The sequence below is a fragment of the Anopheles gambiae genome, chromosome 2 (assembly GCF_943734735.2).
Source record: "Anopheles gambiae chromosome 2, idAnoGambNW_F1_1, whole genome shotgun sequence".
In the NCBI taxonomy this organism is placed as follows: Eukaryota; Metazoa; Arthropoda; class Insecta; order Diptera; family Culicidae; genus Anopheles; species Anopheles gambiae.
In genome coordinates, this window is record NC_064601.1 from 5,914,543 (window position 1) to 5,934,944 (window position 20,402).

General features: G+C 46.8%; 2 protein-coding genes across 7 annotated transcripts in view; one reads left to right on the forward strand and one right to left on the reverse strand.

Annotated features, from left to right (window-relative positions):
- LOC4576821 (activating transcription factor 3) overlaps positions 1 to 17,298 on the forward strand; it is a 58,140-nt gene extending 40,842 nt beyond the window's left edge. For 4 of the 6 annotated variants that reach the window (XM_061648026.1, XM_061648030.1, XM_061648029.1 and 1 more), the window contains 4 exons: positions 294 to 1,816; positions 6,065 to 6,190; positions 9,329 to 9,532; positions 9,629 to 17,298. In XM_061648026.1, coding sequence (XP_061504010.1) covers positions 1,676 to 1,816; positions 6,065 to 6,190; positions 9,329 to 9,532; positions 9,629 to 11,440 — 2,283 coding nt within the window. In that variant the 5' untranslated portion in view covers positions 294 to 1,675 and the 3' untranslated portion in view covers positions 11,441 to 17,298. The remainder of the gene's footprint in view (positions 1 to 293; positions 1,817 to 6,064; positions 6,191 to 9,328; positions 9,533 to 9,628) is intronic. The other 2 variants (XM_001238508.4, XM_061648027.1) reach the window with 1 other exon arrangement.
- On the reverse strand, positions 15,813 to 20,343 carry LOC1281639 (ATP-dependent DNA helicase DDX11). The gene is made up of 3 exons (XM_321585.5): positions 18,383 to 20,343; positions 18,108 to 18,305; positions 15,813 to 18,041 (listed from the first exon to the last, which is right to left on the reverse strand). The coding sequence occupies exons 1-3, from the start codon at positions 20,246 to 20,248 to the stop codon at positions 17,373 to 17,375; spliced, it is 2,733 nt and encodes a 910-aa protein (XP_321585.5). The 5' UTR covers positions 20,249 to 20,343; the 3' UTR covers positions 15,813 to 17,372.
- Positions 20,344 to 20,402: the final 59 nt, after the last annotated feature.

Sequence of the window (20,402 nt, forward strand, 5' to 3'; positions counted from 1 at the left end):
TCACAACGAGAGCTCCCACCAACAACCTGAAGCTCAACGGGTACACAATCACTCCCCCTCAACGCCTCCAAGACTTTAAGCCGTTGGAGATGCGACTTCTTGAACCTCTTTTTTCTCATGTGCTGACTTGTTCCTCCGTAGTAACCCCTCGGGCTGCCGACTGTAGTTAAATTAATTATCGCTCCTTCGATAGCTCATCCCCACACGCAACAACAACAACAAAAACCCTACTTCAACTCGATGTGCCGGTGGCAATAATCATTAACCGAGTTTCTTTCCCCAATTGCTTTCAGCGCTCTCGTTGCAGATAAGCTTCCGGATTCGTGGGCCGTGCGCGGATTCACGGACACACAGCAAGTGCATAAATCAATCAATCAAACCCCGCGGCGTTCGAGCCGCACCGACGAAAGCGGCAAACAGTGCAGAGGACGCAGAGCCTTGAGCGAGCCCGTTTTCGAACGATCCTATACGCAGTGCCTTTCCATATTCGCTCGGGGAAGCATTATTCGGGCAAAAGCTAATGTGCGCGCCCCAAATGCAGTGCCCGGCCAAAGCATCCGCGCGCCCTGGATGTTTGAAGTGATCGTAGTGCCAACGCGTTAATGTCTGTGAACAAGAGTGCCGTTAAAGCGTACAATTCTTTATACGACGGAAAGTGCCGTGTATGCTTGTGTAGATCAGGAACCGCTTTCCAGGCTCCAAGAGCTGCTGTGAAGTGGTTACAAAACAAAAACAAGTAACGAAATCAGTCTTTCAGTCAACGACTGGCGCTGAGAGCAGCAAGCATATTGTGATTTAAGTTAATTTTGTACAGCAACAATACCTTCATATACAACCACACACACATACACATATACGCACAGAAACGTACAATCAGTACTATTTAAACATACAACTCTATTTAAACCATCGACGTCGACAGTTTGTGCATTTGTGCTCGTCCCTGTCAGCATCATTCAGCACTAACAGTTTCATCAATAAGCGCATTGTACATCCCTGGTGCACTCAAAACTACCCAAAACCAAACTCGAAACACAAATACACACATATTCGCGTGACACTAAGTGTACCAAAACACGTGCCCTTTACTTCCGCAAGTGAACCACTTTGCGGCTGAAGCAGGAAGACACAAGGAAGGCACAAGGAATATTCTTCCCAGTTCAAAAGTGTGCAAAGCGCAGAGTGCATTCGAAAGAAAGAAAAATCTGTGATTAAAATAATTCTGTTTATTTTGTGTGTTTGTTTGCTTTATTTTAGTGACGGTCCCGAAAGTGTGTGTCTTTCGATTTATGTTTTCTTGTTTTCTATACGATCCGTTGCGACGTTGGTTTCAACGAAGTTTTTTGTTAAAAGTGCCACGCCATTACAAAGCGAACGAAACGAACAAACGACTCGACTTTTTTTTTACTAATTTAAGTGCACATTAGTATACGCGTCGGAACAAGCAAGTGTTTGCAGTACAAGTACAAGACAGCGGGCCCGATCTTTCGAAGATCCGGCGATACGCGCGATACAACTTAAGCCGGGAGAATCAAATTCGCCCGCCATTTTTAGTCATCCTGTCACCGCGTTCAGTTGCTAAGCAACGAAGCAGTGCATCCCCAGCGCATCATCACCAAAACGACACGATCGAGCGCGATCGAAAAGGGAACAAACGCAACCCACACATCAAAACATGTTCAACACAAACCTCAGCCTCACGGTGCCATCGCTCCTTATCATGGACGGTGGCACACCCAGGACGCCGGAGATCCTCAACTCCCTGATGGCCATGACAAACCCGCTCGAGTACTCGTTTCCAGTGAACAACTCACAGGTGAGTGACAGATGTTTCAGTAGTATGTGTTAGAATCATCCAATTCTCGCCACGATCGTCAGAACTGATCATACTTCTAGCAGCACCTCATTCCGATCACGCTCTCGGCATGTTTCCCACCATTGCCGCCCACATGTTTGCTATATTTTTCTTCCAAATGGCGTTTACTAAATAATGGGCGACAATAATGCATGGGTCGCTTTTTTTTAAAACATTCTCTCGGTCGATCTCGGATAGAACACCGACCTAGTAGCCGAGATACTTTGTTGCAAACCCTTTCCAAATGCTTTCTACCATGCTTCACACATCATAAATATCGTGTACGTGAGGTTTGCTCTGTATTCGTGCTAGAACTGAACGGGCAGACACCAGAACACGATGCCGTTTTTTGCAATTTTATAGTAGTATGCCTAGTTTTAATACACATAACCTCCCTGTGTATGTACTAAAACCTCAATTTAGATCATGACAATCAAAGAAACTCATTTGCATACCCTACCAACGTCCAGGGCATTGTTGGAAATGGTGTTGATAACATCTTAAATACACCGCCCACAGTGTACCCCAACGTGCGCGATTAACAAACTTCATTTTCTCCTATGCTAACGCCACTAACTACTGCCGCCAACAATGTAATGCAATCGTGACCCCAAGGAGAATTGTCCCATTGTGTGTACATGCGCCGTGTGTGTGTATGCCTAGACCTACCGTCCGCATAGTGCAATTCTGGGCGCTCTCTTTCCCGTTGTTCGTTTCGGTGCGGTAATTCAATCAAATACCGATAAAAATCACTCAACGAATAAAATCTAATTTACTACTTCGTCGTGCAACCGTGTGTGTTTGAAGCAGCGAAACTTAGTACCACAAGCGAGCAAGCCACCTTCAGCTGCCATTGTATGGTATGTCACCCCGAACACGTACACATCTGATTAAATCCAGAGCATTTAAGCTCGTCGGAAGGCTGGAATTTCGGTCAAAGTCTACCGACACGCCGGAAGATGCCAACATGAAGACACAATTCGCCTCTCAACGACAACAAAGACACTCCGTACAGACAGACATTGTCGATTGTCGACATGTTTTTTTTTTCAAATATTTAAATAGTCGTTGATAGAGATGGAGAGACAGACAGATCACGGTAATGCGACTATTATGGCATGACCTTACAAAACTAACCCAAATAAATCACAATCAATCCTCCTCTGGCCTAGAGCGTGATCTTTCCGTTTTTTTTTTTCTTAGAAATAGAGACATATTTCATGCAACTAACCGCACACTTCTACACATCACAGAAGGGCTTAGCCGTCTTACTTCGTTACTTCGGCTACTAGCAATCTATTGAGAGTAAGTCCCACCACCATCAACCCTCCACTATCAGAGGTCACTCTACCATCTTGATGAAGCTCAAAGGAAATTGCCGCGACCATGATGGTTTTATTCCGTCGGGTGGCGTCGTCCAGCCGACACGCTGGGACCTCCACTTCCGACGACTTGGAACCTTTTCGTAGCCGTACTCCCACTCATTTAGGTAGCGGCGGCGAGCGCTCTGGTACGCCGCACATGATCGTGACAGCGCCCAGCCTGTGCAAGAGTTCGGGTGGCTGTGCTGTGTATGGTGGAGTGTGTGATGTGGAGTCCATAAATCTTCCTACACGCGCCTAATCGCGTGGTACATGCAACAGTTCCTGCTCTTCTAGCCTCCCTCCCGCAAGCTATCTCCACAACAGGCGTGTCACCTCCCATAGCTGCCACCTGCCATTTCACGTAGGTAGCGGCAGGCGCCATACAGTACCCCGTTGGCGCGAAGACACGAACCCTCTGTTCCGATACACAAGTGCGTGCTAGGGGTATGTTTTTTTAGCAAAACGTACTAACTCCAGAGAAAGAGCGTGGCAGGGAAAGAAGCCACTAACTGCAATAGCAAAACGAACGAAATAATCATTCAAACAACCCTGACCCTTTCGCGGTACGACCTCCAAACCGATTGGAGAGTGTACACATCCACCACCGACCGTGCAGCAGCGCACCTGTGTGCGCCTGTGTTGGTTCCGGCTGGTCCCTAGCAATCCCAATTACATGGCAGCCCAACCCTACCCACTGGTCGTCCTCTATCGTTATCGGCGTTCCCTTTGCAGCGCTAGAAATACACCTGCGCGGGAAAGCGCCACCACACTCCCCCTCCCGTGTGGTCCCTTCAATAACTTCCGCCGCGCGATGAAACGAACGAACGGGGCTTAGGTCCGGTACTGGCCCGGAATGGAAGCACAAAAAAGAAAAACCCGCGCTTAGTTCCAGTCATGGCGCCGCCATCAGACGGACTGCACCACACCCTGCTCCGGCCCCTGTCCACCCTCGTTCGCACACCGCACAGCATTCCCTGGGGGCATTCTTCCGTGCTGGGGAGTTGTTTCAAACAATGTTGTATTAGATTTTATTACCTTCCTAACCTTCCTGTTTTTTTTTTTCTTTGCGTCGATTAGGGCGAACACGAAAGGGTGCGGTAAACGTGTGCGTGTGTTGGGCGTAGGGTGGATTGGGTCAGGTTGGATTTTTTCACACCTTGGCGTCAAACCGCATGTCTGAGGGTAATTCTACGCTAGCGCACAATCGTGCTGCTATCGCGGTGTATGCTTCTGCGGTCCAGCACGTGAAGCGCCTAATGAGCATGAGTACTCCGAGCATCACAACTGCCACCCAGTTGCCATCATGCAACACAATCTACCAATGTGACAGACTACCATTTTGTCGTAGATGGAAAGCTTAAAACAATGAGAACTTTACTTGTGCCGGATATAGTTTAAAAGATTGGAGAGAAAAAAAACTGCAAAGCGTAATCTCTTCCCTACCGGAATTGCTACACAGCACACACGTTTCCCAACCCCTTCTCCTACTCATTGTTTTCTTAATTTAATTTAATTTTCCAAGATAGCAACCAAAACCACCGTTCGCTGTTCGCAGCACAAATTGCATTCTGCTGTAAAATGAACCCTTCCCACCATTGGGCATTGGCAGTGTTGGAACGGTTGGAACACAACACAAACAAGACACCCATACCCGTTAGGGCGGGGAGGTGTGTTTGACAGGCGCGACAAGGTTGAATGTAACATTAATTTATGTCGCACATTTGCCTCCCGGCTTGGGCCCTGCTTCCTGCCCTACCATCCATCGACTCGCCGCCGCCGATCGATTCACCGCCTCGCGGATGATAGGTTTCCCAAAAAGGCGGCCCATTTCCGTTGCCGGCGCGCATATCCGGCCCCCCGCCCGGAAGCCCCGATTGGTTTGGGGGGGGGGGGGAGGGTTGCCGTTAAGCAAAGCGCAGGGCCCGATTCGAACGAACTGATAACGAGCGCACACGCGGGCACACCCCTGGCAGCGTCGTTTCGGTATGCCCGGTGGTGTCAACGAACCGAGCAGAGGGAATTCCTTCGCACGGGTCACAGCACTACTCATTTGCCCCGCCGGAGGCTTCCCCCCGATATCCATCTTTTTATTTCATTTCCTTTTATCAGTGGCAGTATCGGCAGTGGCCAATTCCTATGACCCACAAACGGGGCATCCCCCTTCCTCTCGCCATGCCCGTTTTACCCGGAACGGATTGTGTGATTTGTGGGTTTATTTTCTGCAACAGCAGTTAAAGATGCGTTGCTTTAGATAAGCGCTACACACCTCACCGTATAGTGCGGGTCGCACAAACGACAAACCACGTTACCGCTTGTCCTCTGTTTGTCGTGGAAACAACAGCCACGTGGTGTGCGCTTTTTTGTTTCAAACAAAAGCACATTGAAAATGACCGTTGATTAATTATTTCTCGCACGAACACCACCGCCAAACGGCCTCATTTCCATAGAATGTGTCGTGAAATGTATTGGCGTATTGTGTTTGGGAGTAGGCACCACTTTATGGGTGGGGGGTTAGAAAAGTGGAGGGACGGTGCGGCGATTGATGAATGGGAAGCAAATGCAAAATGGAAATAGAATAATGACATAAAACAACGGGTTCAATTAATTGGAGAAATAACACTGAATAATAGAATCAGTAGTCTTGACATCAAAACAATGTCAATTGAAACGGGTTTTTCTAAGCTGACTACTAAACAACACAGAATAGTAACGCTTTGAAACATTTCAAAGGAGTCATGAAATTTTCATGCAATTTGACAAATGTTTATTTTAACCAATCGATAATCTTCCAAATTTGATTAACATCCTCTTTCTTCTCTTCTCTTTTTCCTCTTTCTCGCGACAGACCTCACTGAACGACAGCCATTCCAACAGCTCCGACTCTCCGCTGGACTCGCCCGCCAGCCAGCAACATCAATCACACCAGCAGCAGCTACACCTTCACACCGGCAAGACGCCGAGCGTACAACAGGTAAATGAACTCAAAACAAAACAAAACAAACCCCCACCCCACAATCCCTTCTTCCCTCTTGGGGTTTTTCGGGTCGTCAGCTAACAGCAAGGATTCTCAAAGCCAGTGCAAATAACTCTTAAATCGTAAGCTACAGAGACCGTCCCGGCCAGTTTTGGGCAACATTTGCATGGCCTCATCGAAATAGCTAGGCAAGCTGCTTTCTACTTTTGGAGAATCTGGCCATAAAGCACAAACAATAACACAGTAACGACCCACAAACAAATGTGTTGGAGGAGATGTGAAAAGAGATGCGGAGGAGTTCTTCAAAAGAGATGGCGAATTGTTTGAAAATAACGCTTTTAAGGGAAATGTAGAAATTGGGAATTTGAAGATGTTGCGCCATAAAGCAATTGTTCTGACCGATCAATACACTCTACACTATGATCTTGTGTCTCTCGCTTTATCCTCATCTATTTGAAAACTCTAACACCATCCTGCGTTGTACTAGCCTGTGCGCTTACCCACGACTCTATCGGTCCACTCGTCTAGAGCCACTCTGTTGTGGCGTTTATATAATTCAATGGCACAAAAACTCCTCCTTAAATTCATGTTTTTTTCAAACAGATTTCTTCTGTTTTTTATCCACTAACTCCATCCTGAATAGCCGGCAATCAAGAACCCCTGCACCCGGTAGGAAGTGATCAATTTGTTCACCATTCAATCACTAATGACGATAATTACGAATATTGACAGCGATCCCAACCGGGGGAGGAAGGTTTTCGATTAATCAGCAGCCCGTTAAGCATTTTTACATATTTTGGTATTCAAATGGCGTTAGCATAGGCGCGATGGAACATCTTGTGTTTGCCGTTTTGAAGTTCATTCGTTATCCTGGACGGCAAAGGCAGTGCAAGATGTTCCTTGTTTATGTGGCAATACGATTTTTTTACACATATCCGTAGGATAGTGGTTTGCCTTGTAGTATGTACCAAATAAAACATAAATTTCCAAATGATTCACTTCACTACAAGAAGTACATTTAGGTCATGCAAGCACACCATTCCACTCGACCCGAATAGCTTCTCTCCCCCCGGGTGGGTTCTCTGAATCTCAATCCGCAAAAGTCGTTCTGCAACTTCTGTTTCCGGCCACGCACTACGTACGGGAGAGATCGCATTTTCGGAACAATCCAATCCTCCTCCCTGCGCCGAGAGAGGTCAATCATCCGCGAGCTGTTTGCTTTTCAACTTCTCGATCAACTTCTACCTCTACCGCTACCTCCTTCACTTCTCCTTCCCCCATTGCCCAGTTCGTTCACACTTGGCAAGCTTCGAGAAATGCTGATTGATGAGACGACCGCAAACATCCCGCGAACCAAACCAAATTCGACGCCCACAGTGCGACAATACGTACACGCAACCGAGCCACCAACCATTTCGGACCCTTCACACACACACACACACCTCGAAACGCCGATCTTCTTTCGCGGGCGCAATCTTTACATTCGCGTACAGCCGCACCAACAAAAAAAACCAATCTTCAACCCGGGACACGTTCGCGTCCCTGCCATCCACCGAAACACACATTTGCATACAAAAATATCAAGTGAAGAAGAAAGGAACAATTCGATACCCCGCTCGCGCACGGTCGGACACACCAGCAGCGCCGTTCCGCTTTCTTTCCGCCCCCCTGCGCAACGACGGGACACCCTTTTGCGTCTTCTGACGGAACCGAACGCGCGCGCAGCAAACGATCTCTCACGCGGTGTGCGCGCGAGACGACAAATGCCACATGCGAGCGTGATTTTGAAAGCATTTCGTGCTCCTCCCGGGCACTTGTTGTTGGTTTGTTCCCCTCGCTGCTCAGCCCGTGTGGGGAGGGTGCTGGAAAATGTGATCCTTCACCCCCGGCGACCACAGTGATATCCGATCTTGATCTTCACATCACAGACGAGATTTCTCATTACTCTTGCTTGCACCCCAAGCCGGGATTTACGCCCTTACACAAAAGTTAATCGCCAAAAAAAAAAAACTTTCCAAATGCAACCCCCCACGCGCGTGCAAAACCTGCTATATGCAAACGCAAAACGCAAGAGAGCACACCGCACCACAACACAGATAACGACACGCAGATAACCAACGCCTGCCGTCCTGAAATGATGCGAAATGATTTTTCATGCCGCACTGCCGCCGGAAAGGTGGAAAGCAAGACGAAATGGAAAAGAGAGATGTTCCCTTCGAAATAAATAAAACCCGCAAATAAGTCACCCGACCCAGAAGCATTTTACCGGCACCCTCGAGCCGACCGGCCCGGCCGGCCGCGGCCGGGTTGTGCTGGTTCAATTATGTTTCACGACTTTTGGCCACGTTTCGGGCGTTGAATTATGATTATGGCCGCCGTACCACATTACTCTTGGAGCCAGGGGTTTTACTTCTTCGGGTTTGATCTTCCTTTCCTTACACTTCTTTGCCCAGGCAGGAGAAATATAATTCACTGCTTGCTTCTGTTTGTCATATTAATTTTTACCCGGCTGCTGCTGCTGCTGCAGAGCCTCTCTCGCGGGCAAACATATGGTTTACTTGTTCAAATATTCGAATCATGGCGACCATTTGAATGAATAATTCAAAATCCTCATAAACTGCTGCCTAATCGTCACATAGTTAAGCAGAAGCTTGTCTCTTTCGCTAAGAAATAACGTTCTCGATCGCAGTTAGATACAAACAAACGGCATTTGGGCCATCTGACGATCACATTTCCTCAACGCCATCAACAAAACAACACCGACTGTTAGACCCGTGCCCCGTAACTGTTCCGAATTCTTCGCATTTTAGATACCCAGAGTTTATTTCCCGAACCATATGATCAAAACAACTAACATTTCTAACATTTCAAACTCAAATATCCCACACTCTAGTACCGGCGACAGGGAACGATTTGCACGGCATCTTTCGCCTGTCGTAGCTGTCCCGCACTTCGTTTTAGATCAGCTAACAAATTACACTGCCAACGCGAAGAATTGTAATCACAAACCGCTTTGCGATAAATAGAATCAGCACGCAGTGCGCGTGATCGCCATTACGTGACGGCTTCTCTTTTCACGACTCAATTTGTTTGTTTTTTTCCCTTTCTTTTGCGTTTCCTCACCCACACCCACAGACATGCTCGCAACTGATCAAGGAAGGCGTGAAGCTGCTAATTCAGAGCAAGCGCAAGCACAGCGGCGGAGACTCGAGCGATGGGAATGAATCCAGCACACCGAAGACGAAGGTAGCGCGACGGCGTGATGCCTCCATGACCGACCACCGGGAGACGAGTGAAGATGACATCGACTTCAAGTCGAGTCCTCGCTCGACTGTTGCGGTAAGCATTGCCATAACCTACGGCTGCCCAACGCTATGTCACTAGACAATCTATCTACAATCGTTATGTGATTCTTCTGTTCTCCCTTTCCTACAGCTAACACCGGAAGACGAGGACCGGCGACGGCGACGCCGCGAAAGGAACAAAATCGCCGCCACCAAGTGTCGCATGAAGAAGCGCGAACGTACGGTGAACCTGATCAACGAATCGGAGACGCTCGACGCCCAGAACAGGGAGCTTAAGTCGCAGGTCAGCAAGCTGGAGACGGAGTATCGGAAGTTGGTGGAGATCCTGCAGGCGCACGGTCCAACCTGCGTTCATCAGAATGGCTATCAACCGCTTCCCTCCCTGTCGACCATTATTGGAGCCGGTGTGGCTAGTACCAGCACCAGCACCAGTAGCAGCAGCAGCACCAGCAGCAGCAACAACAACAACAAGTATCTGAACGATTTGACCTATCTCGATCAGGACCAAGCGAGCGGCCAGGGAGAGATCAAGTACTCGGAGTGCTTGAAGTCTGGAGTTGCCTCCAGTACCGGATCACCAATGGATGGCTTCCACAACCAAGACTCTCTGCTTCCGCCCGGATACTGTAAGCTTTCTCCAACGGAACCCAACAGCTTCCTGCTTGAATCACCATCCGAGTTACCCGGCACGGGAGATCAAACGGCCAAATCGGAATACATTCCCGGTCCGGCAGTGTCTGTCGCATCCTCCACCACTGCTCCCCAACCTGCTCCCAAGAATGGACGTTCGAAACCTGGACCTAAGCCGCGACAGTCTAGAGCCCAGAACAAAATCACTCCCTCAGCGACAGCCACATCTACTACCGCAACGAATCTTCCCTCTCTGAAGAGCAACGCCAGCATCATCAACACTACTACGACCACCACTACTACCACCCCGTTCGGCACGAAAGGAAACCCACTCATTGCAGCCACCCTCATGACCACGACGCCCTCCTCTTCGCCCTCATCCGTACCTTCACCCCTAACTGGATCCCACTCTTTGTCGACGGTGAATCCAATCATCAATTCTATCGGAGGCCTCGGCACGACGGACGACGATGACTTCATACTGAAAAACGAACTCATCGACACGCACAGCCCCTACACGACGGTGCAGAGTGCGGATCGGTTCCTGTTCGATGCCACGCTCGATCTGTACAACAACAACGCGCACAGCCCGCTGACCGCAGGGCTCAACTGTGCCACCTCACACCAGCAACACCAGCATGCACAACAGTCGCAACACAACCATCATATGCAGCAGCAGCAGCAGCAACATAGTGCCACACTCAACAACAACAACCCCAGCATGGTAAACGAAAATGACAAACTCAATCACCTGAACGCGATTAAAGACAACACCTCCAACACGCTGCTCGAGTTCGGTGCCAGTTTCGAGACGCTTAAACCCGCCACAGTTGACTACACGCAGCATCAGCAGCAAGCCCAACACTCCAACGGAATGCATCATCAGCAACAGCAGCAACAGTCACAGCAACAGCTAGATAGCCTGCTAGTCGTTGGGGATCCTACCCTTGGGCATCTTCTTCATCATCAACACCAACAAAACCATCACCAGCACCATCACCACCAACAACAACAGCAGCAGCAGCAGCAGCAACACCAACAACAGCAACATCATCAACACCAGATGCAACACCAGCAACAACATCACCAACTGCAGCATCATCTCCAACAACATCACCTTCAGCAACAGCAACAGCAACAACATCAACATCACCTACATCAGCAGCAGCAACAACTCGTCAGCAACACGTTGGATCTGCTCGGATCGGCTGCGAACGATATGTTCCTACTGGCCGACGATGATCCGACAGGTTTCACCGATCTCGACAGCGGTATAACGGCGTACAACAGCATCAACGGGTGTCTGGCGTGACCCACATCTTTCGATCTGTAAAATCCTCTCCAAGCACAAGCGAACCCCGATAATCCTTTAGAGATCTTGGGGAGACTGTCTGAGCTCTAATCGTGTCTAATCGTTAAACGTGATCAATTTACCGCAAGTATCTCTCGAAATGTCTATTCTACTACACTGCGGAGGTGCGTCTTTCCCGAAGCCTAATGTACTTGTTTCGCCTGTTTTGAAAGCTGCTGCTGCTCCCGCTGTGTCCCTTTCCTTTACGAGTTCCTTACTTGACCGTCTTCCATCACGCCCGATAGGTTAGCACGTAAACGATTTTTTTCCTACTGAATCGTCTCTTTGGGCTCTACAACTTTACTACTAACCAGTCAGCTATTTGTACAACAGGTTGTTCTATGTACGAAATTGAGGTAAGGTGTCATCTTCGCTAAACCAACCGAGACCACACTCTGAAGACCCAGAGATGTCCCCAACATTACCCACCATTGAGTCGTAATGTCTCCAAAATACTCTCGCACAAACATACAACATTCATCAAACATTTGATCACTGTGAGTCTTGTGGCTTGTGTAACTTCCCCAATGCGTCCCAGGAAATTACTTTCTTTCTGTTTTTTTTCTGTTCTGCAATGGAATTTGTTGCGTTTTGGTTTGGTGTCTACCAGCTATAACCCACATCAAGTAAATGACAGCGTGGAACAACACAACAAAGCACACAATAACGCTGGATGGAAACAGAGGAAATGAGATGGCGAAAATGTAAAGATCGGAAATGCATTCCTTTTTCGTGTGTAAGGTTCAATAATCGTATCTCATTTTATGACTACTATTGTATGGTACACTATTACTGAATGTTATTAATATTATTATTATTATTACTATTATTATTCTCTTATTCCTACTACTGACTATTATTCTTATTGTGGCTATCTTGTTTACCGTTTTCTTTACCTTTTCGGTTCTGCTCTTTCCATTTGACACATGTTTCAGAATCGTTGTGTGCGCTTGTTGTTGTTTTTTTTGTGTTTCTTTCCACTGCCATTTTACTTGCTGGTTTTGGCTGCACTGTGTTCCGTTCTTTCCGTCGCATTTTGCATACACCCGAAAGAGCGGGAAAGAGAATTGGAATTTTGCATATATATCTCCCACTTTTGGCGTTGTTGTGTTCATGTTCTTGTGCTTCTTCACACCCGCAAGCTAATTTTTGTCAACCAGCAGAATATTTCTCTTCCCAAAAGCAACATCTCCCTACCCCCTTGTATATATTTGGTGGTCGTTCCTTCTTTTTTGGCAAATTTGAATACTGTCCAAACCTTTTTTTTAGTTTTCAAAGGTATAAAACTCAGCTTGCATGTGGCAGTGTTGTCAAAAGTGTACCGTGGGCTCGCGCCATAAGACGAGTGCTGGAAATGGAAGTTAAAAACGTTGCATGGTAACTGGACGGAGCATTCAACCTCGCGTGAGAGGTGCGTTCGCATGCGCTCTGTACCTTATCATGCAACTGCATGGAAAAGACACAAAAAAGTATTTTCAACCTTATGTTGACATTTTCTGCTGGTTTCAGTATAGCGGTGTATGCCTGTCAATGTAAATTCATTAATTAAATTACCATTTGCACGGTACGCTGTCTCCCCTCTGCTGAGTAGGAGCCGGGGACGGCACTGGCACAAAAAAACTGGCACAAGATTAAACCATATTTGACTGTCCATTAGTGGGATTATCGGCAGAGTAATGCTGACTGATGTACGACGGAAAGCAATGGTAGAAGAATCTCACAAACAACAGCAACCAAAAAACAAACGCTCAGCTTCCGTTTATGACGATCTACTGCAAACGAGAAGTATCCCCGATTGGTCCTCAAACCTCAACATTCCAAGCGCGAAACCGAAAACGACACCTTCTACTACTAGCACTGCACTGCAGCGACGAGTACACGAGGAACAGATGGCAGAAGCGTGGTTCAAAGCAAATCTAATTAACTTAATGCATAATCATAACGATACCAATAATTACCATTCGTTCGCGAGTTCTAACTACTATCGTATTTGTGAAAAAATGAAGAAGAGTTGTACTCTTTCTTCTACTTCGGACTGATCCTTAAATGTCACTTACAAGCACCAACGGAAAGTTACCAACTACCTGTACATCTCTCTATCTCTCTGGTGGTCTGTAGAAGCCAAACGGAAAGTTACCAACCGATTGAAGCAAACAAACAAACAAAAATGTAGAAACTATAATGTTTCATTGCGTTAAGTTTTTTTTTTCTAGATATAATCCTGTACTAAATGGATTAAAACAAACCTTTTTGATGGACCCATATGGATAAGGGCTGAGGAGTTTGTTGCTGAAGTGTTGCTGCCCCATAAGGGCAAATCACAAAATCTACGGGTGCCATACTATTATCGTGTAAGTGTACGGATACACACTACCAGTACACGAGAGCATACAATACCAGTCAATTAGTATTAGCCGTTTTCTCGTTCATGACTTGATGAGGTTTTGTTTTGTTTTTTTTTTTATTTACATTTCATCTATTTACCCTTAATCTCACCTAGTGATTAGTTACGGTACATCAATCTCGTTTAATGTAAAACGGTAAATACTTAGTCTTCCTCTTAGCGTTCTACCTGTTCTGTGTTGCGCCGGGAGTGTTACATTTGCCATGCAATCGGACTACAACGCGCATATGTTAACCGGTTAAGATGTTTTGTTTAAATAATTAATATATTCTTGCTTTGAACGTACGCGCGCCATCTGTTCCGCGTGCTCGTACTTGCACGCTAGGGCCCTTTCTTCCCAGTTAGTTATACCAGTTAGATCTCCCATCCCTTCGTTCTTCTAAAGGCCATTTAACAGCAACAGCCTCCACAAACAGCAACAACAACAACCAAGACCAATTTAATATTAGCTAGATTTGGATTACTGTAAACGTACTATTTAAGCGTAACAATCGACCGAAAGCTTACTGTGAAATCTAGGATATAGGATATGATAGAGGTACGATAATTGCTGTAGTGCTGCATTTCAAACCCAACTGCAGCGAAACTGCACACCCACAGCAGCCGACTGCAATGTGCAATGTGTGTTCGTCGTGCAGTGTGTGTGCACTACGACACTACGAGTATATATTATATATATTTATCAAACTAACACTGGTCAGGAGCCTTAAGCAGAAGAGGAAAGGAGAGGCCTTCTGTTACGCTGGGCAAGTGAGCAGCTTCCCAAGGTGGTTTATAGCATAGAAGGTAAAGTGTCGGCTAAGGCAAACAATCAAACTGTATACCATTTTAAAAGCAAACTCATCTCGTTCACCTCCCCTTCCCATTGGAACAATTAGAGCCTTTCAAACAGCCTTTGAGAGCAGTGTGTGTGTGTTTGCTGCTGCTTGGTTGGTCTTCTCAGTTGGTTATATACTCAGGTGGCTGGGCGTGCTGCTTTTGGCACGAATATTTGGAAGCTTCACTTGTTTTGTCCCAAACCATCCACATTCCCTCTCTCTCATCTTCTTACCGCAGAGGGGAGGAAGGGCAGGAAAGGAGGACGGCTTAATCGAACCGCCTATTCCTTCCGATCCATCCAGAAGACGAAAACTGGGGATGGAGGATGCAAACAAAAATGCAAAATGTGTGAAGCTAACATCAAATCCATTCGAAAAGCTGCCACTAACGCCACCAAATCCATCGCATGCCTTACTGTAAGAAAGTGAGCGGAAAAAAAGATATTTAGCAGTACAGTTTAAAATTCATTATCAAAACTGGATAAAATGCCTTCCTATTTGGATGAATAGGTTATAATGCATGTTACTAGTTATTTCGTCAAAAGAGAAACAAACAAACCCGAACGAAACAGAATTTCAAAATAAAAACAACAACGCCAAGAAGCAAGAAAACATTACTAAACAAAACATAAATATACAAAACAAAAAACGAGAGAAAAATAGACAAAAAATATTAACATTCAAATGCTATTCGCATACACGTTTTGCGCTATAGGCCTTAGCTGTTTACACGCCAAACGGGCGTACGTGTCATTGGGTAGATGTTTCATTCTTATGGTTTAATGCAATGCATTATACACTCGGGGCAGGACCAATTTCAAAGCGCTTTACCTTTTCTTTTACCGTGTACCAATCGATAAGATGATACGCTGAAGGCGAAGGATAAAAACAAACAAACAAACAAACTATTGGAAAAAACCCATTAAAACGTTTTGTTTTCTAAAATATTAAGTGTGATATAGAAAAGAAAGAACGCAGGCATACGAAAATTGGAAGACAACAGAACGAAGGATATTAACAGAGGCGCTAGGGGGGCGATCGGTGAAGGCGATCGGTCTTATTCTAAAAGGGTGATATATTACTTCTTAAATCAACAACTTTCAAAAACGAGTTACGATATTTGATACTCTTAATTTCATTCAGTGGATCGTAAAATCAATAGAGCTTTTCCTTAAAAGTACACCCAATTTTCCCTAGAGCGTTCTTTGACCCAAAAATAGAACAGGAAGAAGCTTCCAACGATCCCAAGCGCCGCGGCTAGTCGACCTCTGTCCACGTTATTTCGTATGCGCACGGGGAAGCGAAAACTATCGAATGAAATTTATTATTCTACTTTGTACCTGGCTACCGTTGGCCTCGTGTGTTCACCGTTGGCGAACGAAACGCACCGCCGTTGCATACGGGCAGAAAAGAAAAACAGAACAAAAAGTGGTTAAAATCAGAAAAAAGACTCACATCGAATACGAAAATCTCCTCCCCTGACACAACTTAATCGCTTTGTGCGCGCACAACACACACCAACACACAGTAAAGACAGTAGAATGGATCATAATCCGTTTGGAAGCTAAAAGACAGCCATCACTTTCACGCACTCTAGGATCGATCCTTGGAACCATTGCAAGTGTTTGCCTGGAGCCTGGAGCCATCAAATGAAGTACAATATTTATAACCAAACGTCTGTACTTGGAATAAAGAAGCTAACATTGTCTTTCTATCCCGTATCTTGTGTGCTTCTGTTGTTAATGCAAAAACAAATATGCGTAAGGCAATAAAGGGAAAAAAAGAATATGCTACAATACAAGCGAACGAAAGGGCTGCCTTAGGAAGCATTCTAGTAACAGCATAGCTATCGTGTAATGTAAAAAGGAGTAAAAATGTTAACGATAAACAGAATGCACACTAAACAGTATTGTGTTGTCTCTACAGTGACCGTTAGTGTGTCCACTGTCCTAAACTAACGTTCACAATGTCTTTGTGTGGCCCATTTGTCTCAAAGCCTCAGCATATTCGTCGCAGCTTCCATGTACGCACAAAACATACGCACACACACAGTAAACCAGGGAGGTGTTCGCGCATAACTGTTGCTAATGTGTCTTACATCAACCCGCAAACTTAGTACGCAAAAGGGTATATGACAGCATAGCTGACAACAGCACAGAAACGATTAGAATGGGAAAGGAAAGCCTTGAGAGGATTTAAAAAGGAAACGAGAATGAGTCACGATATTCTTCCGCCTTGTTAGAAAGATTGCAAAAAACAATCAATAATAATTCAAATCGGTCGATATACATGTTGGGCAAGTGTGTAAGTCTATTTACAAATCAGCAAATGTGCAGCAATACCAAGCCTCACAATGTTCGATAATGCTCGTGTGATGAATCAGTATCAAACGCGATGTAGTGTGTGTTAAGAGAACAGAAACAACAAAAACGAAACAAGCAGACGCGTTATTATCTCGTATCGTAAAATGGTAAAAGTGTTTCAAAGCGCAACCACATTTAAAAAAACCAAGCTGTGTCACGAAATCGAAACCATGAAGGAGAAAAAATATATACACATAAACAACATCGGACTAAAATAGCCCAATATAACAGCAACTATCCCTCCCACAGAAGGAGGGGGCTTTGATTGTACTTACTGCGCACGTTTCATCCGAAAATACGCATCGCTTTCAATGAGTTTCTTCCACGTGTTTAGCTTTATGGTCGCGGAAAAATTTCACCAACTTCCCGTGCGCCTGCCCGTACCGTTCGGCGCACTCCATTCGCTCCGAAATCCACACGGGCAGCTTTCGACGAATGCGCTCGCCGGTACAGTACCGAGTGTCGAGCAGTATCACCGCAGCATAGTCCCGTATATGGCGCACAGCACGGCCAATGCACTGATTGACGGCTTTCATGCAAAGATTCTCATAGTACTCGTTTCCGGCGGAGGACGCACCGGACGTGGCACCGGCCAAACTACGATCCAGGTAGCGCATCCTTTCGCACAGCTCCGGGCTGGTACGATTCGGATAGGGCAATCCCACCACCACCACACAGCGCCCGAGCTGGTCGGAAAAGTTCAACCCTTCGCTAAGCTTACCCCCGACCACACTGAACAGTATGGCCCCGGTTGCCGAACGTGCTGCCCGGCCGTACTCGGACAGAGTTTTCTCCACCTGACCGGACGTTTTTGGCTCACGGAACACTTTCTTGCGCTCTTCCAGCCGTGCCCGATTGCCCGACTCCTCCAGCTTTCGGGTGAACAGGTCGAGAAAGTCGTACGAGCTGAAAAACACCACCACACCGTGCGGCACAACCTGGCTGATGTTTAGCAACGTTGACTGAAGTTCATCGAGCTGGAAACAATAATTGGGGCGAATGTTAGCTTTGTCTTCTCGATCTGGATCGCAAAATGGACCTACCATTTCCACATTGTGCTTGTTGTTGTAGTTGAACAGAAACTCTTTCCCGGTCGGCCCTCGACCAAGTGCGATCGGAAGGACGGCATCCTTCGGCACCACGTGTGGATAGCTTTTAATCGTTACTCGCTCCCGGCAGTTGCGAAATACCTGTTCCGTCAGCTCTTCGGTCGGTTGCATCGTACCACCGGCCAGCACAACCTGCAACAAACAAGGGCAAAAACGACAAATTAGATAACCTTGCTCCTGGGATAGTTGCCCACTGTCTGCCTTCGTACCGAACGACAGCTTTGAACGATGTCCTCAAACTTTCCACCCGGATTCAACAGCAGATACTTCATGCTCGCCTGCGACAGATCCTTCTCATCGAACGAAATCATCACCCGACTATCACCACTTCCACCACCGGCATCCTCCACCAGACACTCGAGAAAGTTTATCAACGGCCGAATCGCATTTGTGACAGAAGGTTTGCTTTGCAACTGTTGATCGTTTTCCTGGTTGCTAACAGGAGCAGACTCCACAGCCTGCTTGGACGCTGGTCGGCCTGCTTTCTTCTTTTGTGATTTACTTTTGTAGTCTTCTTCAAGATTTTTCAGAAGTGATTTCAGCTCACTAGTTGATCCTTTCGATGTCGTGCCGACCTTCGACCGAATGGATGGCGCATTCTGTTCCAGCAGTTCCGGCGCTGCGCTCTGGGCGAACCCGTGCACCTTCTGCGCAATGCGCGATCGCTCACAGAACGAAAGTATGTCCGATAAGTTCAAATTAAATACATCCGCCTCGAGTAACAGCTCCTGTGTTTCGAGCATACGAGATCGATTGGTGCTGCTCCCCTCTGGGGACAACACTTTACCCAGCCGCGTGGCAATGAAGATGAGCTGATTGATGCGAAGCAGGTTTTTCGTGGAGAAGCGCGAGAAGTACCGAGCTTTGTAGGCGGAAAGGTGCACCTTTGCCAGACGCAGCTGCTCCAGCCGCACTTCCTGACTGTGTATGGCTGAAATCGTGTCCAGCAGGTTGTGTGCCTCGTCGATGATCAAGATCGCATCCTGCAGACGAATGCCGGACTGTTGGCGTGTGCGCCGGTGCAAGATCAGCTGGTAGGGAACCATCAGCACCTGTGCATCGGGAATAGCGGCGCGGGAGGCGTAATAAGGACACGCTTGTTCGCGCTTTCCCGCCTTTACCAAGTCCTCGATGTCGGGCACTTCGAATAGGATGCCATTTTTCAATCCTTCTATTGCACGCTGATTGTAGTAGGGGCACGATTGGGTAAGCTTTCTTCGTTTCTTGACACTTCGCCCATCGTCGCCTTCGTCGCCGGCACTTGCTTTATTCTTTCCCCCTTTGTTCAGCAACTCCAGACACCGCTCGTTGATCAGCGTACTCGACTTTAGCTTGCGTACATCCGCATTAATGCAAAGACTTTGGCGTGAGGCGAGCGACATCAGTCGAAGATCCTTGGAATGTTCCGTTTCCTTCACTTCGCTAACAACTTGCGAGAGCTGCGAATGTGTACGACTGCAAAATATCACCTGCACTGGACGGTATTGCTCCTCGTCCTTCTCACAATCGGCTTCGGTTTCTTCATCGCTGCCGTCACTTTCTTCCGGGAGCAAAAACTCGTCCTCATCGATTGTGACATCCTGCTGGAGCGGTTCTTCCCTCAACGTGTCATCCTTGGTACGAATCTTCTCCAACCGAATCTTGTGCAACACCGCACGATCCTTCATCCGCAGCAGATGCTTCTGATACTCTTCAATCGATTGCTTGAAATGATTCAGCACATCCAACTCCTTTCGTTGGCCCATTGCGCTGTACTGTCCCGAGATCCAATCGCTGGAGCTCTCGTTCTCCTTCTCCAGACGGGCTATTTCAGCTCGCAATCGCACAATCTTTTCCTGCAGCTCCGCTTCCATCAGTCGAACATAATCTTTCAGCCAGGTTAGGGTGCCACAGGTTAAACTTAACGATTTTCCGGTTCCAGTAGGGCTTTCGAAGATACCGATACCTCCGCTGTGTATCACCGTGTAGAGTGTCTTCATAAAATCTAACTGAATATCGTACGGCAGAAAGGGAAATGCAAAGTCTGACCCTTTCTCCGGTGGATGTAGCTGCTTTTCTGGCTTGAACGATGCCATTTTTAGCAGGATGTTGTACAAAAAATCACAGAATATCACAGAACATGTAGCAACGCACGATCGCCCGAACACGACTTTGTTTACGTTTACGTTTGAATGCAAGCAGAAATGATTGGCGCCATTTTCGTTGTCATAATTTCAAACCCTGTACGAA